Source organism: Propithecus coquereli, unplaced genomic scaffold (assembly GCF_000956105.1).
Source record: "Propithecus coquereli isolate 6110/MARCELLA unplaced genomic scaffold, Pcoq_1.0 Scaffold802, whole genome shotgun sequence".
Classification (NCBI taxonomy): Eukaryota; Metazoa; Chordata; class Mammalia; order Primates; family Indriidae; genus Propithecus; species Propithecus coquereli.
Window position 1 is genome coordinate 297,255 of NW_012154197.1, and position 18,581 is coordinate 315,835.

Genomic DNA, 18,581 nt, shown 5'->3' on the forward strand with positions numbered 1-18,581 from the left:
GAGCGGCCAAGGACACCTGCAGGCTTCCCGGGCCGCGCGGAGCGGGAGCCTCAGCGCAACGCCCCGGCGCCGGGCTCCTGCGATCTGGCGGCGCCGGGAGCCACGCCATCTACGCGTCTGCCCATCTCCGGGCGGGGCGCTGGCCTTGGCTCGCGGCAGGGGGCGGGCGCGAGGTGGCCTAGGGGAGGGGGCGCCTCGGCACTGGTGGGCTGGGGCTCTACGGGCTTTCGGTCTCCCTCTGGCGATGGCAGCGGACGCCACGCTCCACTGGCGCCTTTTCCTCCCGGCCCCGCCTCGCCCCGGCGCGCCCTTCGCGGGGCGGGGTGGGCGGGGCGCGGCGCGGGGCCGACTCGGCTCGCTGCGGGGCCCGGGCGGCCGAGCTCTGCCTTCCTCCGCGGAGCCAAGCGCAGCCGAAGCGCGTAACCCGCTCGCCGCCGGCGCCCGGCCCAGCGCACCGCCCCTGCGCGCCTCCGCCACCGTCCCCTCCCGCGCCTCGCTCCCCGCCTCCCCGGAGCCCGCAGCTCCTCCCACTGCAGCCCCGGTGACCCCGAAGCGATCTCGACTCCTGACTTCTAACCTCCGCCCGCTGCTTCTTGCTGCGTCCGTCGCCCCCTCGCCGCCAAGCTGGTCGCATTGCTGCCGTTTCAAGCGGCTGACTGGAGGCCGGCGACGAAAAAGAGAGAGACGGTGTCGTGAGGAGGCGGCTGCCCACTCCTTCCCCAGACACCGTTTTGGGGCCTCCTGACCACCCCACCCCATCCTGCGCCTTGGACGGGGCCCACGACGCCCACAGTCTTGACGCTTTCTGCCTCTGAAACAGTCGGCAAAGCCCCTGCAATGGAATTGGGGGACCGGTCAGCCTTGGGCAGAGAAGCGGCTCCTGGGCTGGGTGGAAGGAAACCGTAGCCTCGGAGTTGTCCACCACAAATATGGTACGGGTGTGGGGTGGGTGGCCTATGAGATCGTTGGGTTAAAGCCCTGGCTCATCGTTGCCCTGGGGGCACATAGGACGTGCTGGTGTCCGGCCTTGTGACCTCCTCCTGCAACAGGGAGTTGTTCCATTCACTGTAATTTGACTTTGCCTGTGTTTATGTCCTCTCGCCTCTCTGACCCTGCGCTCCTCCTGGCCGTTGTGCTTTTTCATCGTGACGGCTCCCACAGTGCCTGCCTCTGAACCTGTTCGCTAGTGATCGAGAAGCTGCCATACCCCGAACATTAGGCACCAACCACACTTTACTGGCCCTATCCCAAGAACAATTTCCAGATTCATTTGTTTTTGTTTTTAAGTCCAGAACCTCTTTTATATCTTTAAATTAATCCTCAATTTTTTTTTTTTTTTTTTTTTTACAGCTTCGGGCAGCCTCCACGTCTGTATGGATGATGTAAGGCGGATTTTAAGGCAGAAATGCAAGGTGACTGACACACCTGTCTTGGACACTCGTGCACCAGTTGATTTCCAGATCAGGCAGTACTTAGCTATCCAGGGGAAAAATAAGACAAGGACCTGTGTGTGCTCTCAGAAAAGATTAAAAGCCCAATGCAAATGCAAGGGATTTTTATAAGCAAGATTCCCATCATCAGTGAGGTGAGAAAACCAAATGACAGTCTGTCTTTGGTGATCTGCACTAACGTGCTGGGGAGGTGGGGCCCATCCCAGACTGAGTCAGAAACACACATTTGCTGGAGCCCCCTTTGTGCCCAGCTCCTGCTCCTTAAACCTGATGTCTGCATGTCAGGATTTAGCTGGCTTTGAGTTTGCTGCAGCAAAAAGAAATATCCCAAATGTGACTGGGAAGAGAAGAGCCAAGACTGGCCAGAAGCTGGAGTGAAGATGAAAGAACCACAGGACATTGAAGAATTGGCTGTAATGATAAACTTTCAAGTCCTGTCTGGTCTGTGTCCTTGGACTCCCCTGGGGTCTCTCCCCTGCTTTCCATTCGTCAGGCTGGCTGAACTCAGGTATTCAGAGCAAGGGGAGAGGTTGGTGGAGGTGGAGTAGGCGAGGGAAAAACATCACAGTATCCTACACCTGATACATCTATTTGTTCAGTAAATATTTATTGAGTACCTACTACGTCCCAGAAGCTGTTCCAGGCACTGGAAAAACATCGGCGAATAAAACAGAGTCACTTGCTCCTAGTAAATCTGCTTGACTGGCACTTGCATTCTGCAGTGCTTGTGCCTGGTTGTTGGGCACCTGTGGAGATGGGTGGAGGGAGAAAGCTGCCAGGTAAAAGGAGGCCAGGAGGGAAGGAAGGGAGAGCAGAGAGCTGGGGTGGGGGCAGGGCAACCTAGGAAGAGGTGATGAAAACAGAGGGCCCAGCCTGGGAGAGGCAGCCAGGTGAAGGTGCATGGGGCCAGGGCCCAGCTCAGCACTCCTGGAGAGGACAGCTCAGCCTCAGGCCAGAGGCCTCCAGAGTAGGCCTCACTACTTGCTTAAGGTTTTATTCTAGAGCTTTGGACTAACCTATTACCTGGGCCTTTCTAGATTTTTCTGGGGGAGTCAGTGTGCTGCAGTTGGCATCATGGGGGTTATCCCATCAGTTCTCTGTGTGTGAGGCCATGCTATATACCCAAAACTCAAAGCCCAGGAAGGAGGGGACCACCCCCGGCCCAGCTGGCTGTGTGACAGCCCACTGTGGATGGGAGGGTGCTGCCCCCTGGTGGTGCCAGGACATCCTGGCTCGGGACCTCACCCTCAGCTCTGGGCTGTGATGCTGAGCAGATGGTCTGGGGTGGCAACTGATTCTGGGCCTCCTGTTGATTCCAGGACCTCGAATATCTTTCCTAGCATGACGCTCCCATCCAGGACTCTGCCTACTCTCTCCTCCATTCCTCCAAGACCTTGATAACTGACAGGCTTAACAAGACCACAAAGCAGCCACAGTTGGCAATTCCTAATTCCCCGAGCTTCTTTCCCCCGTTCTCACCTTTTCTGCACCTTCCTGTCCTGGTGCCCTGGTTTCTTCTGGTTGTCAGAGAAGAGCATCTATCTGAGAGCTAGTTCACGAGGAGCATCAGCCACAGTGGGTTTCCCTCACCGGGAACAAGGATATGACAAAAGAACAGGAAGAGAGGGCCATGGCTATTCCAGAGTGGCACTGACGGGGGCTGTCGAGCACCTGTAGACTTTCTATAGCCCCTCCAATAAGACCCTCGCTCTGAATGCATTTACCCTTCCCCTCTTCCCACTGGGGGCATTATGTGGGCTCAGCATCTTTGGGACAGCAACACCACCCAGTCTCCTCTCCACCCTCCTTCTTTGGACCCTCCTTGTTTTGAGGGCCTCCAGGCCTGGGAGCAGGCCCCATGGCTGCCAAGGCTAGGTCCTGTCCACTGGTGTACACACCTTCCCTTGCGGCATTCCAGCTCCTGTCAGGGACTGACCCCTCCTCCTTCAGGTCCAGGCCAAGGAGCTAGAATCCTTTCCCAGCATGCCTTGCTCTCTCCCAGCCCAGGTAATCGAATTACTTTATCAGACATCATCACCGGGACAGAGGGTGATAGGGCCTTTTCCTTCATGGGGGAGAAGAGAAGGAAGGACAAGAGAAGGCTGGCAGCCTCCTGTCTGCTTCTCAGCTCATTCCATCCTGCTTCCCACCCGACCGCACCCAGCCTGCAGAGATTTGCAGGCTCCACATCAAATGTGAGAGCCTTGTAGGGGTGGTGGGTGGGGTGTCTGGGGAGAACCCAGCCTCAGAGAACAGCCCAGAGCAACCCAGACCTTGTGAAGGTCAGTAGAATGGCTCTGCCTGAGGGCTGAAGGCAGGGTGAAGTTGTATTTGGGGCTCTGGGGAACTCTAAAGGTGGCCTTTGATGGCCCAGCTTTTAAAGAGAAGAAACCGGAAGCTCATACCTGGCCAGGACACAGGGCCTCAAAAACCATGGATTCGGAGTCATAGAGCTAGAAGGGACCTGGGTGCCAGCTCACAGACATGTTCCCCTGGAGGAACTTCAGGCCTAAGCAGCAGCAGTGAACTAAGAGACTGAGCTGGGAGGTTGGGCCCAGGACAGAGGGTGATGTGGGGGCCCACGTAGCCTCTGCATGTAAAACAGCATTCATGGGAATCACAGGACCAGGCCAGCTGAGTGGACCTGTCCATCGGTGGCTTCCTTGCTTAAGGCTGCTGGGCTGGGGACCCAGCCTCGGCCCAGAGAGCACCCCCGACCCCCTCATACACCTTAGCTCAGAGCCCAGCTGGCAAGACTTCTTGGCATTCAGCATTTCTCCATCTAGAAAAGTACAGATTCCACCCATCTGGGCTAAATTCCAGAAAAACTGGTTCCTTCCATTAGAGTAGTTAATTAGTTCTGATGGACCCAGTCCCCTCCGGCAATATCCTGGGGAAAGGGGAAGCAGCTGTCTGGGGAGGCAGACCAAACTCAGGCTCCTCTTGGGTGCTCGTGAAACCCGGGGGTCCTTCCCTGCTTGGATCAGCCCTGGGCAGAACAGAGAGACCCAGAATCCAGCCAGCTCGGACCCAGGGAGCCAGAGGGCAGACCCCGCCCCCCCTCCCGCTGAGTCTTTCTGCTCCGCAGCTGGCACTGTGCCTGGCATGGAGTAATCTTAATAAAGCTTTGTTGTTGAACGACAGACACAGTCTTCTCCCCATCTTTTAGGTTTCTTCCCACCTAGGACAATGTATGTGAAGAACGCAGCAGTGTGCTTGGCACCAGTGCGTACGTATGCCAGCGGGGAGAACACTCCAAGTCAGATTATGACAGAGGCAGGGACCCCTGCTCGGTCCCTCTTTGTATATTCCCAGTGCTTAGCACGATCCTAGGCACTGGGAATACCTGGTTTATGGAATGAATGCAGCAGGGGGAGGGGCCGAGGGTGGGAGAGGGTTGGAGGTGGGTGGGAGGGTGCCCTGGACTGGGCGTGAAGAAACAGGTTTCGGCCCTAGTTTTCTTCGTGCTTCATTGCGGAAATTCTGGTTAGATCTCTTCCTCTCTCTGGGCCTCAGTTTCCCCAATTGTTATATGAGAGGTTGGGCCAGATAATCACTAAGGTTCATTTTCTGGTCACTATTGCCATGAAATAACCTAGCCCCGGTAGGTACTGGTATAAATCCAACAGCCATTTTATCTTGCTCATTTTCTTGGTCAGCAAGTTAGGAAGGGCTAAGCTGGACAGTTCTTTCCTGGGGCCCCGCGTGCAGCTACAGTCAGATGTTAGCTGGGGCTGCAAACCTCTGAAGCTCAGCTGGGCCAAATGTTCAATATGACACGTTCATGTGGCTGCCAGTTGACACTGACTCCTGGCTGGAAGCTCAGCCGAAGCTGTCAACCTAAGCATCTACAGACATAGAGCCTCTCTAGCACGGCAGTCCCGGAGTGGTGAGACTCCTCACACGGCAGCTGGTTCCCGCTAGAGCCAGTGTCCTTAGAACCCCGTGTGGAGGTGGCACGGCCTTTCGCAATTGTGCCATTGGAGTCCTGCAGCATCACTTCTGCTGTGCCTTTTTGTCAGAGGAGGCATTTGCTCACCCAGATTCAAGAGGAGGAGCATAGACTCCGCTCTGGATGGGAGAAAGGTTAAAGAATTTGGGGCCTTTTCTTTAAACAAAACAAAACAAAAAACCACATCCCTGCAGTCTATGGACTCCTTCAGCCTGGGCCCAAGTCCCAGTGGCTGGAGCTGGATGAGGTGGTGGCTGCTGGGGGACAGGATAACCTACGGGATCAGTGAGACCCCACACTCGGAGAACCCTCTTTGCTGGAAAGGGTGCCTTCTTTGCCCTCCTTCCTTGGCTTCTTTGGATTTTAGGCTGAAACTGTCCTTCATGGATAGCTCTAGGAGATGGCTCATTGCGTGGGGTGGTGGGGCCCCCGGGATGAAACAGGCCCGTGGACTCGCCAGGGTTGCAAGGAAGGAAGGTGATATTTAATGAGCACCTGTTGTATTCCCATGTGGAAAGAATTCTAAACTGTATTCCAGTAGGTGTTACAGATGGAGTTCACTTTTCCCTCATAACATTACGCAAGGAAGAGGTTTTATTGTCATTCTCTTTTTACAGATTAGAAAACAGAGGTTTCGAGGGCTAAATGGCTTGCCCAAGGTCATCTGGTTGGTGACAGACCCAGGATTCAAATTACCTCATGTCACCTGCCAGCAGGACAAATGTGAGGCAGACAAAGCTGCCTCCCGTGTCCTGCATGCCCTTCTCATTTTCCTTCCTGCCTGCTCCATCCGCCAGCGCCCAAACTTAGCCACTAACATCCCCATCAGCACATACCTGTTGTGTGTCCCAGGTCTGTGTCACTAAGCCAATATCCCCTCAGGAGGAAGCTTCCGCACAGATGCCGGTGACCGATGACCAAGATCCCTAACACCCTAGAATAGGCAGCCACGAATTCTTTGCACCCCCATCGATAAGTGGGGTCTGCATTCCCTCCCCTTTATTCTGGAGAGATGCCGTGACCCACAGTGTATGGTGTAGGTGATGTCATGCCGTTTTCCAGGCACGGGCCTTAAGAAACTGGCAGCTTCCATGTTTTGTCTCTTGAAATGGTCTCTCTGGGTGCCCTGTCCCACGAGGTGGGGAGTCTGGCCGCTGGCAAGGAGCCATGTTGGAGAGACCAGTGCAGATGCTCACTGTGGCCGACAGGTCCCTCTGAACCCATCTTCCAGCCATTCTCGCTGAGGTGCCAGCCATCTGAATGAATGTGGGAGCAGCCGCCTTGTACCGTCCAGGCTAGCTCCTCTGCAGCTGAGTATCACTGAGTGACCTCAGTTGCCACCAGAAGTATTGCTCGGGCAAGTCCTGCCTGAGTTCCTCACCCACACACTGTGACATATAATAGATGGTTTTTAAGCCACTGAGATTTGGGGTAACTTGGAACACAGCAGTAGATACTGGACCAACATGCATTATCTCAATCTATTCATTATCTCTATTTTATAGACTAGGAAATTTAAGCTCATAGGGATTAAGTAACTTGCCCAAGGCCTCTCAGGAAGCAGGAGGCCGTGCTGGCATTTGAACTTGAACTTGGGAAGTATGACTCCAGAGCTTCTTCACACCAAAGCCCTGTGATACTGCTTCTTGTTTGGTCTGTGTGCCCCTCCTGGCAGGAGTGTTGGCTTTTCAACCGAAGGATGGAATGGCTTCCAGCACTGGGACAGTGGCCTGTCTGAGAGATACGTCGGGAGATTTGGAGTCATGGGGTGAGGCTCCTTCCTCTGCCAAACCCAAGATGCTATCTTGGGGCTGATTTTCTTATGTATCTGTAGCTTGCATGGACCCTATCCTTGGTGGGTGCTTAGTAAATGTTTGTTAAACGAATAAACTAACCCATAAGGGAATAAGTGACAGAGAGGCAGAGGAGGGTAAGTGAGCCAAGACCTGGAGAGAAAGGTTTTCCTGCCATCTAGTGGCTGCTCCTAGAACAACACTTTCCTCTCTAGGGCGAGAGAGGAAAATGAATGGTTCCTTAGGGGACCTGGGCAGTGTCTGAAATCAAGCAGCATCCTTGCAGCCAGGAGGAGGGTGGAATGGGGGTGAGGTGTCCCCCAGGAGTCAGACTTCTTTCCTCTTCCAATGTCTGTGCTCCTTGAGGGTGAGAAGGAAGATCTTCCCCTGCCACCAGCTCATTCAGTTCTTCATGGTGCTGAGCATTCAGTAGATGCTTAATAAATACATACGTGGGACTGAAATTTGAGAAACGAGGTGATGTGAGATCCCATGGTTCCTCTTTACATTCTACTGCAGTTTGCAAAAGAGATAGCTACCTTGAAACAAGGGGCGGCGCTCTCAGAACTCAGGACATGGCTCATTGTGACGGAACCCACCTCCCCGGCACCCTGAGTCCCTGCTTCCCCCTCCTCACTCTCAGACCTCTGGACACTGCACCCTCCCTGAGGCGGGCCCCACTCGCCCCACCCTTGCCAAGCTGACAGGCACAGCTTTTCCCTGCGGGGCCCTGTGAGAGGACACCAGACACCATCCGCACGTCAGATGGCTGCACCTGGGCTAAGGTAGACAATAAAGGGTCTCCCTCAGAGACTTGTTTCATAGATGACAGGAGATTAGATGTATGGAGTGGCTGGAACCCAATAAGGCCTACAAGTGTGCACATTATAGCAGTACCTAGGACAAATCCTAGGAAAATAGACATCTGTCCCCCCCCAGCTAGCCGTGACCCCCACAGCTGTCCCGTCCACCCAGCCCAGCCCATGCTTCCCCCCACATCTTCCCTCAGGATCCCTGGCTGCCTCCCCCCTCTCCCTGATCCCAAGAGCAGGTAAGAAAGGTAAGAGGGTTTGGTAAGAACAGATACTTTATTGTACACCATGGTGGGGGAGAGAGGAAGGAGGGGTTCTGGGGTGACAGTGCCTCATCTCCTCCCCTGGGCTGAGCAGGCCTGACCCAGGGCTCTGATCAGCCGTGGGACACATGGACTTGGATTGTCCTGAACTTGAGCCAGGACCCAAGTGACAGCCTGGCGTGTATGCTTGGGTCTGTGTGGAGCAGAGTTTTCAATGAGAAGCGGCCCTGGGCCTTCCTTCCCGAGCCCCAGGCATTGGTGAGGGGGCCGCAGACCCCATGTTTCAGGGCCCGGTGATGCTCAAGGAGTCAGGTGCTTCTAACCTGTTCAGTCTCGCATCTCTTTTCACAGCAGGGAGTACTGGGGGCGGCTGTGCGGAAGGGCGGAAGGGCAGTGCCTGCCTGTAATACTGCAAGCCCGTGCGGGGCCGAGACCATGGCTTCCGGGCCCCAGCCTCGCGGCCTATGCAGGCGGCTGGGGGAGGGCTTCTCCTGGCACTAGGAAAGCAGCAGCCCCTGCAGATTTATTGCTGGAGGGCAGAAGCCAACCTCACTGGCGTTAACGTGCGTGCCCTACCCGTCCACCCCTCAGCTGGGCCTCCGGCTTCGCATTTTTCAGTGGAGAGGGCGGAAGGCTCCCTGAGCAAGAAGCTGGTGGTTGGGGCTGCAGGGCAGGTAGGAGCAGGGGACCAGGGCACTGTTTTGGCATACCCCTGCCCTGTCACTAATTTAGTGACTCACAGCCCTGGAGTCCCCTCTGCCTTCTGGTGGGTACTGCATGGACAGCACCAAAGCCAGCAGGGGTGGGGACCATATGCAGGGACTTAGGGGTCTGCTCCTCCCTGGCTATCCTGCTCCTCCAGGCTTCTGGAGCTGGATCTTAGTTTGTCAGGTGACCCCACCTGCCCGTGGCTCCCCTGAGGTGTCAGCAGCACAGCGGAGGGTAGGCGCTCCTTTCTGAACACTGTCAGGACTGTTTCAAGGGCAAATGCAGGACAGGGGTGCTGTGAGATGCCCTCTGGGGGTCTCCCCATCTGAAGAAATGCAGTACATTTCCTCTGGAAGAAGAGCTCTGTGATTCCAGTGGGAACAGCAAGAGGCTGACTAGAAAATACATTTGGGGGCTTTTTTCCCCAACACCCTCCTTCCCTATTTCTGGCAAACCCAGTGGTGTGAAGGCAGTGAGTCACCAGCAAGAAATACATGTCTTTCCCCACAGCGGGAGACTTCCTGAGGGACCCTGCCCCGAGGCCTGGCCCCACAGAGCCGAGAGGAGGAGGAAGAGGCAGGGGAGGGCAATGTGTCTTCAGGAAGGTGGAGAACACTGGGAGTCACAAGCCAGCACCCTACACACACTCACACCCACGTATGTGCACATGCCACACACACACACACACACACACACACACACACACATGCACACACACCGAGCTCCAGGCCCTACATCTAACACATGGCAGAGACAGCCGGGACAGGGCCCAGCCTACAGCAAAAGGCTACGAGGAACACTACTGAGCCCACACCCAGCAAGCAGACAACCCAGCTCAGCCCCTCCCACAGGCCCATGGGCCGGGGCCTGGCCCAGCCACACGCTACAAAATTAAAAATATATCAAATATACAATGAAAATAGATCTGTACAGCACTGAGGATGAAAATAGTCCACCAGCCACAGTATAATATTGGGTTTGTCATTTAACAGCATTTACACCCACATGTACAGATTGAATATACAATAGAAATAGAATATATAGAAGAGTATATATAGTAGAGTATCTCTCCTGGGGCCTTGCTTTTCCTGTTGCTAATTCTGCTTGGGATCAGGCACGGGGCCAGGTAGGAGGTGTTGTTAGGTGAGGGGCAGGTTGTTGTGCCCCAAAAGCTCATCTCTTTGGGGAGATGTGGGTCTCGCTCAAACACTCAGGAAGGACAGGGGGCCAAGGGGGCTAGAAATGGGAGGAATGGGGGAGGGCCGAGTAAGGGAGATGGCACGGTGGGGGTGGACCCCCCAGCTGTGGGGGAGACCAAGGGACTCAGGGGTAAAGGAGGGGACCCTGGGCGTAGTCTGTCCCTTCGGGTGACTCAGGACCCTTTGTGAAGGTGTCCAGGCCTAGCACTGTGGCCTGCTCCTGCTCTGCCCACCACAGCTCTCAAAGATGGAGCCAGTCTGCCTGCCCGCTTTCCTCCCCTCCTTCCGCCCATCCATCCATCCATCCATCCATCCATCTCTCCGCAGACATTTATTCTCAGGTCAAGTTCTGAATCCTCCCAGGCTCTGAGGACAGCCCCTCCTCCAGGCCCTGGAGGTAACAGTGGTGGGGCCCTCCTGCAGGGCAAGGCCTCAGGATAGAGGCTCAGCCCTTGCCCTTGGCAGCCTTCGATGTCCACAGCCCTGCCTGCCGTGGGCCCAGGAGGCTTGGGAAAGGTTTCCAAGGGGTCTGCACACGACATGCACACTGGGTGGCTGTGCTTGTGCAACAAGGGGTGAGTGGTGGCCCAAAGGGGCAGTGAGATTATCTGTCTTTCCCCAGGAGTGAGGCTTCCTGGGATGAGCCCCTGAACCCCAGGGACCTCTATTCCAGGGGAAAAGCTGCCACTAGAGAGAAAATTGGGCCATAGGCGAGGTGAGGGGGTGTGTGCTTCACAATTGTGCTCCAAACCACCTAATTGTGCTGGGAACCATCAGTTTGTGCTCTGGAAACCTCTCTTTGCACTGTCCCTTTCTCTCTCCAGGAGGGAGGCAGAGGCCACCACTCTAGGCTCTGGGGGTGGGGGCACAGGGAGACAGCTAAGCCGTAATCTAGGTGGGGAAGGGTTCTGGGCCCAATCACTGCCCTCCCAGGCAAGATGCAGGCACACTCCCCGCCCTCCCCAGGCAGGGGCAAGGACATCTGAGTATTCCACCGGGAGCCCAGGGCAGAGCAGCCCCCTCATCCCTGATGCCAGGGCTCTTGCTCGAGAGGGCCCCACCCACCTCAGGAAACAGCTTGCTGGCTTCTGCATACCGCTCCCCAGTCTAAGCCCCGAGCCCTGGCGCACCTGTTCCCAGGCACAGCCTTCAATCGGGGGCTCTTGGCCCAGAAGCAGCCTGGTCCGGGCGTGGCAGACTGAGCTAGAGTCTACCACCCATCCCCGGCCCAAATATCTCCCACCACCACTACCTGGCAGCACAGGGGGAACCCCGAGCCCTAAGAACTGCAGGTGGCAAGTCACAGGGAGAGAGGGAGGGCGGAGTGACTCCTACAGTGGCCACTTGGAGTCTCCCCTGCCCTGGGAATCAGGACTTCTGAGTGTTCCGATTACACGGCTGCAATTTGGTGAGAGGCTCTCAGAGGGTTAGACGGGTTGGGGGCTTGACCTGGGGGACAGAGCTGTTCCCACCCCCTGCTCAGGGCTAGGGAGCAGAGTCTGCTGGAACCGAAGTAGGGAATGAGGCAGGGCAGACCTTCTCTCCTCGGGCAGAGGGCCCGGCCTGGGCCCAGTGGCCACCATGGAGGAAGAGGCCAGGCCTGGACAAGTGGGTAGGCTGGATGTAGGGGGAGAGGGAGGTGGGGCCCGGGCAGTGGTCACAGCTCTGACTCAGGGGTGCCGGCCAGGAGGTAGCCGCTCCCATAGCGTCCGTTGGGGTTGCCACTGTTCTCTAGGGGTGACGAGCTGCCGGGTCCTAGGTAGGAGCGGTGAGTGGGCATGGGGGAGGGTGCCTCGCTGGGCACCTTGCTGAGGATGAAGCGGGTCTCGTCGTTCTCCTCCAGGTTGGAGATGTCCTTCATCATGCGGCCCTTCTTGTAAGACACGGAGAGGGTGTTGGAGCCGTCGGAGAGCAGGTGGAAGTGCCGCAGGATGAACACCACGGGGATGGGCAGGGTCGCCACGACGATGAGGGTGATCAGGAGGGCCATGGCCCAGTTCGGGAAATACAGGTAGCGCTCGGCAGCCTGGGGGCAGGGGGCCATGAGGGCTGCGGCCGCACTACGACAGCCCTCCCCTCCCAGCCCCCCAGGACTGCCCTCCGGCCCTCACCCATGCCTTCTGCTCCTCTCCCCTCCCACCATCCTGGCCAGGCACCGGCAGAGATGGGGGTCACCAGGGGTTGCTACTTGAGTTTATCTGGTCACCTTGGTTAAGGGGTCTCAGTTTCTACACCTGTAAAATGGGCAGGTAATTCCACTCCACACATGAGAGAGAACATGGGTTAGAAAAACTGGACAAGTACGTTAATCTTTCTGAGCCTCAGTTTCCCCATTTGTGCCATAGTCATAATATAACCTCTCTCTTTGGGTGGTTGTAAAGATTGCAGATTAGGTGTGCAGAGCACCGGGCAGGGCCTGGTACATAGTAGCTGCCCTGTGAAGGTTTATCCCTATCGGCTGTTACGTTAAATTAGGGCTGGGAAGATAAAATGTCCCTGCGGTTCGGGGGCCCCACCCCTCACCTCCTCCTTGATCCAGGCGCTGTAGCCCGGGGGTGAGACCCCCAGCTGGATGATGCTGGCGGTCGTGAGCACTGCCATGCACAGCGGAGACACAAACTTCCACATGTAGAAATAGAAGCGATAGGGTCGGAAGCCCAGCATCTCCGTCAGCTCCTGCATGAACCTGCCAGGCAGAGCAGAGGAGCCAGCAGTTGCCCCCCCAGCCCCGGCCACCATGCCTCCCTCTACCCCCACTGCCACCTCCTCCAGGAAGCCTTCACTGACCAGTCCCTCCCTCCTGGGTTCTTCTATTCTTCAAATTCCCTGGCTCCTCTGGGAAGACTCTGCCGTCCTCCTCTATCCTCCTCTGACTCCATCACATCACGCCCCACCCAGGGACGTGACAGAGCCATCAGACACACCCTGAGCAGGTGGACAAGCTCCAGAGGGCTTGTTTATTTACTGAACGCCCAGACCCCCTCACACTGGCCCAGCTCGAGACTCCCCCTGCTGGAGAAGGTGCAGAAGTGCACTTCCCTGGCATTTAAAAGCAGAAAGCTGCCCCAAGGCTGGCACGCTATGTGCTTGAATGGCATACGAAAAAATCATCTTTACCTCAATAACACCTAACTGAAATCTGGCATTCCTATTATAAATGCAAGCAACCACAGTAGTATTAACAATATCCGTGGCTTCGTCACCAATAAATTGACACATATTTTCATATCACATTACATGTTGAAGAGACCTAGAAACAGCATTTATATTCATTATTACTTCAAAATTACCATTGTTATTAGATCCACAGCTAGATCTTGTAACTTAATACATTAAAATAAAGTACACATACATTACTGCACATTTTAAACAATATTTTGCTATTTTTCAATGTAACTAGTTTCTTATATAACCCTATATATTTTATCTTATTCATTTAGAATAATATTCTGAGGGGGGTACGGGGCTTCACCAGACTGCCAAAGGAGTCTGTGACACAAAAGAGTCACGGGCCCTTCCAGCAGTGCTTCCGGCCCTGGCTTGCAGCGGGAGTGCTCCTTTCCCACGGCTCCCTGTCCCCTCTCTCCATGACAGAGCCCCAGTGCCACAACCAGGTCCAGACATCCGGGACGTTCAGACTGAATGGGTTAGTGGAGGTGGGTCTTGCCAAGGGCAAGTGCAGTGTGGCTACTGCCAACGCTGAGCGAGTGAGAGGGACCTAGTCCTGGAGCATCTTGGGGACACATGTTTGTCCTTACATGAGGGATGAGGCCAGGAACTGACAGTGAGTGTAGGTCTGCCCTAGGCTCAGGCCGTGAGACCTTTCTTATTGCTGAATCCTCTTGTTCCGTGTAACCCCAAACTTGGGGCTGAAACCACACCTCATCTCAGGCCCCAGTCTAGATCACCCAAAATTGCAAATCAGGCCACCGAAGTCTACAAGTTAAGGGCAGGGCCTTTTGTATGCCCACTATGTGCTTAACAAGCTTAACAGAATTCTGAAGAGAGCTGGTACCCAGGAAAGGCTAATTTAAAGATGACGCCAGGACCTGAACCCAGGACGCCCAGGTCCTCAGCCTGGCTTTCTCTCTCACTGGACAATTGGCCTTGGGCAGCCATGTCCTCTTTCTGTGCCTCAGTTTCCCTAAGGGATCTGTAAGGGCACTTTCAGCTCTGCCATTCTTACTCTATGATCTCCTGTCTCTCTAGGGAGTCATGATGTGACAGACCCCTCCTCCTGTCCCCACCTCTCCCCACGTCCCCTTACTTCTTGGTTCCATAGATCCAGGCCACAGCGATGTTCTCCAGGATGACAATGACAGTGAGTGGTAGGGTGGCCGAGTAGTCGTCAAACATGGTGACAAAGTAGTTTCCGGAGCGCTGGACGAACAACAGCCCCACGAAGAATGCAAAGACACAGCAGCCCACTACAGAGAGCCGGGAGGCCGGTGTGGGGGCAAAGGTGCAGGGTGGGCAGGGCCCTGGGGGTTTAGGGGTACCCGGGCTCCTCCCGTCTCACTCCTCCCTGCAGCAGGCCTGCAGCCCACCCTCCAGCAGGCCCAGCCCTGCACGAGGGGTCCAGAGGCTGAGGTTCGGAGCCCCAACTCTAACCAGCGGGGAGCATCCTGAGGAAGGCATCGTGGCTCCTTTCCCCTCCCATGCCCTGCCCCTAGCACAGTGCCTGGCCCGCAGCAGGTGCTCTATCTAATTGCTGCGTCTAATTTAAATGATTCATCGGATGGTTCCCAGAGTCTTTTTCCCCAGCCCAGTCTCCCCATTTGAGAACAGGAAGATACTCTGCTCTGGGGATGCAGGTGACAGCCCAGATCAACTCAACAAGGACAGAAGGGACTGGAAACAGAGCCTGGGACTGGGAGGAACAAGGTGGAATGGGGTGCAAGGCCAGAGCTGGGAGAGGGCATCCCTGCCCAAGACCACCCAGCAGGCTTTTAGGGAGAGGGGCAAGTGAACCCAAGGAAGAGGCCCATCTCTCAGGTTTGGCCCAGATTTCCAAACGGCTTTCTCCACCTGGCTCGTGAGTGCCTGTCGCTGAGCGGCACTGCCAGGCTCCAGTTGTGTGCGTAGTGGAGCCTTCTGGGTAGGGGGTCATGAATGACCCACTCGGGACCCAATCTAAAGTCGGCCAGAACCTGACTGTTGTTCACATGGGCAGCCCACAGGGCCTGGTGGCGGCTGCAGGGAGGAGTTACCTGTGAACATCTCCTTGGGCACCTTGAAGGTGTCGATAATGGGTGTGGTGATGCCTGCCATGGTCCCGATCATACTGCCCAGGCCCAGGTTGATGAGCATCAGGAAGAACATGACGGACCAGAACGGGGAGGCGGGGAAGTGCGTCATGGCCTCGGTGAAGGCGATGAAGGCCAAGCCTGTGCCCTGCACGGACTGAGGTGGGCAGAGAGCAGGGCTGGTGAGTGAGGCCACCTCCACCCCAAGAGCCCCCTGCTTCCTCACCTCTGCCCCTGAGCCTTTGGAGTAACTATTCCCTCTTTCCTGGGGATCCCCCCCTACCTAAACCCCGCCGGTTTGGGCGGGTGGGTGTCAGACGTTAGCGGGCACGGGAATCTGGGGGGAGTAAAAACACAAACGCAGAAGTTCGCCTGAGGACCTGGCATCTGCAGGCTGCACCGGGACCCAGGTGATTCAGACGAAGATGCCACATTTAGAAACATGCCCAGCTCAAGACCCTGTCCCCTAAGATGTCCTCCCTGATTGCTCCAGCCACACTGTGGCCCTGCCCAGCTCTGAGCTTCTGAACTCCAGATCTCGGTGCCCTCAGCACACTGGAGCCTTTAAAACCGCCGATGCCCGGGTCTCACCCCAGGGACAAAGACTTGATGGGTCTCGGATGAATCTGGGCACTGGAGTTTTATAAAGCCCCCCAGGTGACTCTAAGGGGTAGCCGCGGCGGAGAGCCACTGCCTTAATGCTGGGGCCCCTGCTCGTGGGCAAGTGACCACACGCTGCCGCCGACTTCACTTACACGTTTCCTGTAATGTTCAGTGATTGTGACGGAACACTTAACCCAGGCTGAGTGAGTGTGTGATCTGGTCATTCTGGTGCTATTGAGGTTGTATTATATGGAAAAACCGCTAGGATTCGGTTTTATTGAAAGCACCAGGCCATGCCCATGAGCATGGGGCAGGGTTTCCAGGAACATGGAAGCGGGCAGTCCTCTAAGCCGCCCGTCACCTGGGGAAGAAACCAGGGCAGGGATCCCCAGGTTGGGCTCTTTGGCTCTTGATCACCTGGGAAGGGATCAGGGCTGCAGGATGCAGCCCCCTGCGCATTAGGACCGCGCCAGTCCAATGGAGTGGACTGTAACACGGGACTCAGCCATCGGCTCCGGGAAAGTGTCCCCTTGCCTGGCCCCATGAAGAAGGGTGAGGTTAGCCCAGGCTGATGAGAGCTGGCTTTGCCCCATGTGAGCCTTGGTGCCAGTCGGTTCCCAGGACACTGTGACTGTGTCTCTTCCTTACTCCCCCTTCTAACAGAATAGTTGTCTGGAAGTGTCTGGCTATGCAAATATAAATAGAAGCAAGGTAACCAAACCTGGGCCCAAGCATTAAGGAGGAGGCAGCACCCTCCTGCCCCAGCCGGGGCTAAAGGTTGTCATGGCAGAGGGAGCTGTAGTGGGCACAGCTGGGGGAGGGGACAGAAGCATCGGGGGTGGTTCCGACTACCTACATTAGAAGGCTGGCTCCCTGACTTACTAGCTGGGGCATCTTGATCCAGCCCCAACTTACAGGCTACTCATCTGTAAAACAGGGGACAAGGTTAATACTCAGCTCATAGAGTGCCATGAGGGCCAAGGGAGATACACAGTAAAGGGCAGACGCTAATCTCAACACTTACGCTACGCATGCTGTGTACAAGGACTGTTCTAAGTGCATCACATATGGCAGTGACGGGTGCAGCGGAAGCCCACTCAAAAAATGGGAACGTTGTCCCATCCACTTATTGTGCTTTCTGTGACCTATGTGCCTGCCTTGTCTCCTCAAGCCTACCCCAGGGCAGCGGCTTCGGCCAATACCTTTCCTCCCTCTCGCTCCCTCCAGGCACGTGGTAGGTCCTCGCCTACTAAGTACAAGAATGACTGCCCACCAGCTTGCTAAGGCCTGCACCCGAGCTCCAGACACTCAGGGCTGTTCTTTGGGCTCCCGCCTGTCCAGGGAAGGGCAGCCTGTCCCCACACCTTGTCCAGCTCGTCCTCCAGAAGGCAGGGGTCCAGGCCCAGGGCTGGGAAATGGTCCTCCTTCACAGTCATGATGACATTGTACATCTCCATGTAGTCCTTTGTGGTCAGGTGGGAGAAGTTGACGTGGGGGGGGATGAGGTCCCGACTCAGGACATTGGTGTTGAGGTACCCCAGGATTTTCTCAGCATTCCTGCAGCACAAAGGGGAAAGGGCCAGGTGAGAAAGCAGGGGTAGGGTGGTGGGCAAGATCCTGGAGGCTGCTCCCAGGTGCCCAGGCAGGACTCCCACAGGCCAGCCACAGAGCCATCTCTGAGCCTGTCCCTGTGGTCCAGGGCGGGGGACAGAGAGCGCTTCTCTGATCTCCATTCCTCTCTCCATGCACGGCCCACCTACCCACTCCCAGGTAAGGAGGGACAGGAGCAGAGATGCCACCTACTCGACCACACACTTCTCATTCATGATGTTGGCCTTGAAGCCCAGCACAGCAAACACCACGAGGGTGGCCAGCACCGAGGTGAAGAAATTGATGAAGGACACCAGGGCAGCGTCAAAATGGCAGTTGTTGTCCTGCTTGTTGTAGCTTGAGAAGGCAATGACGCCACCAAAGCCCAGCCCCAGAGCGAAGAAGACCTGTGTAGCTGCCTCCCGCCACACCTGGGGGTCCAGCATCTTGTCCAGCTATGGGGGAGGACCAAGGCAGAAGGAAGAAAAGAGATACAGAGACGGTGGTTTTATTCACGTGCACTGGGGCTTCCACCACACCACCTTCCTCAGCTTCAACAGCGTTTCGAGGTAGCATGGCATGGTGGTAAGATGCTGTGGCTGTGTGACCTTGGCAATTCCCCTAACCCCTCTGAGCCTCGATTTCCCCATGTGTAAAACACAGATAGCAAGAGTATCAACCTTGGAGAATTATTGGGAGGCCTAGGTAAGAGAAAATAAATGCTAAGTGCTTACATAGTAAGTTCTCAGTTAATTTTAACTGCCATCGTTACTTACCATGGAGCTATCATACTAAGGAATATCACCAGGGCTATCAAGTACATTGCGTAGTGCACAACTCTAGGAAGTGTCATTCACTCAGACTGTGGTGTGAATGGGTGCGTCCTAGAGTGATACAGTGAACAGCCTGCGCAACAGTACAAGAGAACAGAGAACCCTGACACCTCCTCCACCTCAAACCATGG

At 55.8% G+C, this 18,581-nt stretch overlaps 1 protein-coding gene across 2 annotated transcripts in view; it reads right to left on the reverse strand.

Moving 5' to 3' along the window:
• Nucleotides 1-11,445: 11,445 nt before the first annotated feature.
• Nucleotides 11,446-18,581, reverse strand: part of SLC6A17 (solute carrier family 6 (neutral amino acid transporter), member 17) — a 45,897-nt gene continuing 38,761 nt past the window's right edge. Inside the window, exons 7-12 of one of the 2 annotated variants that reach the window (XM_012663371.1) lie at nt 17,831-18,072; nt 17,392-17,584; nt 15,389-15,581; nt 14,446-14,605; nt 12,702-12,864; nt 11,446-12,204 (exon numbers count right to left, since the gene is read on the reverse strand). In XM_012663371.1, coding sequence (XP_012518825.1) covers nt 11,836-12,204; nt 12,702-12,864; nt 14,446-14,605; nt 15,389-15,581; nt 17,392-17,584; nt 17,831-18,072 — 1,320 coding nt within the window. In that variant the 3' untranslated portion in view covers nt 11,446-11,835. The remainder of the gene's footprint in view (nt 12,205-12,701; nt 12,865-14,445; nt 14,606-15,388; nt 15,582-17,391; nt 17,585-17,830; nt 18,073-18,581) is intronic. The other variant, XM_012663372.1, reaches the window with a different exon arrangement.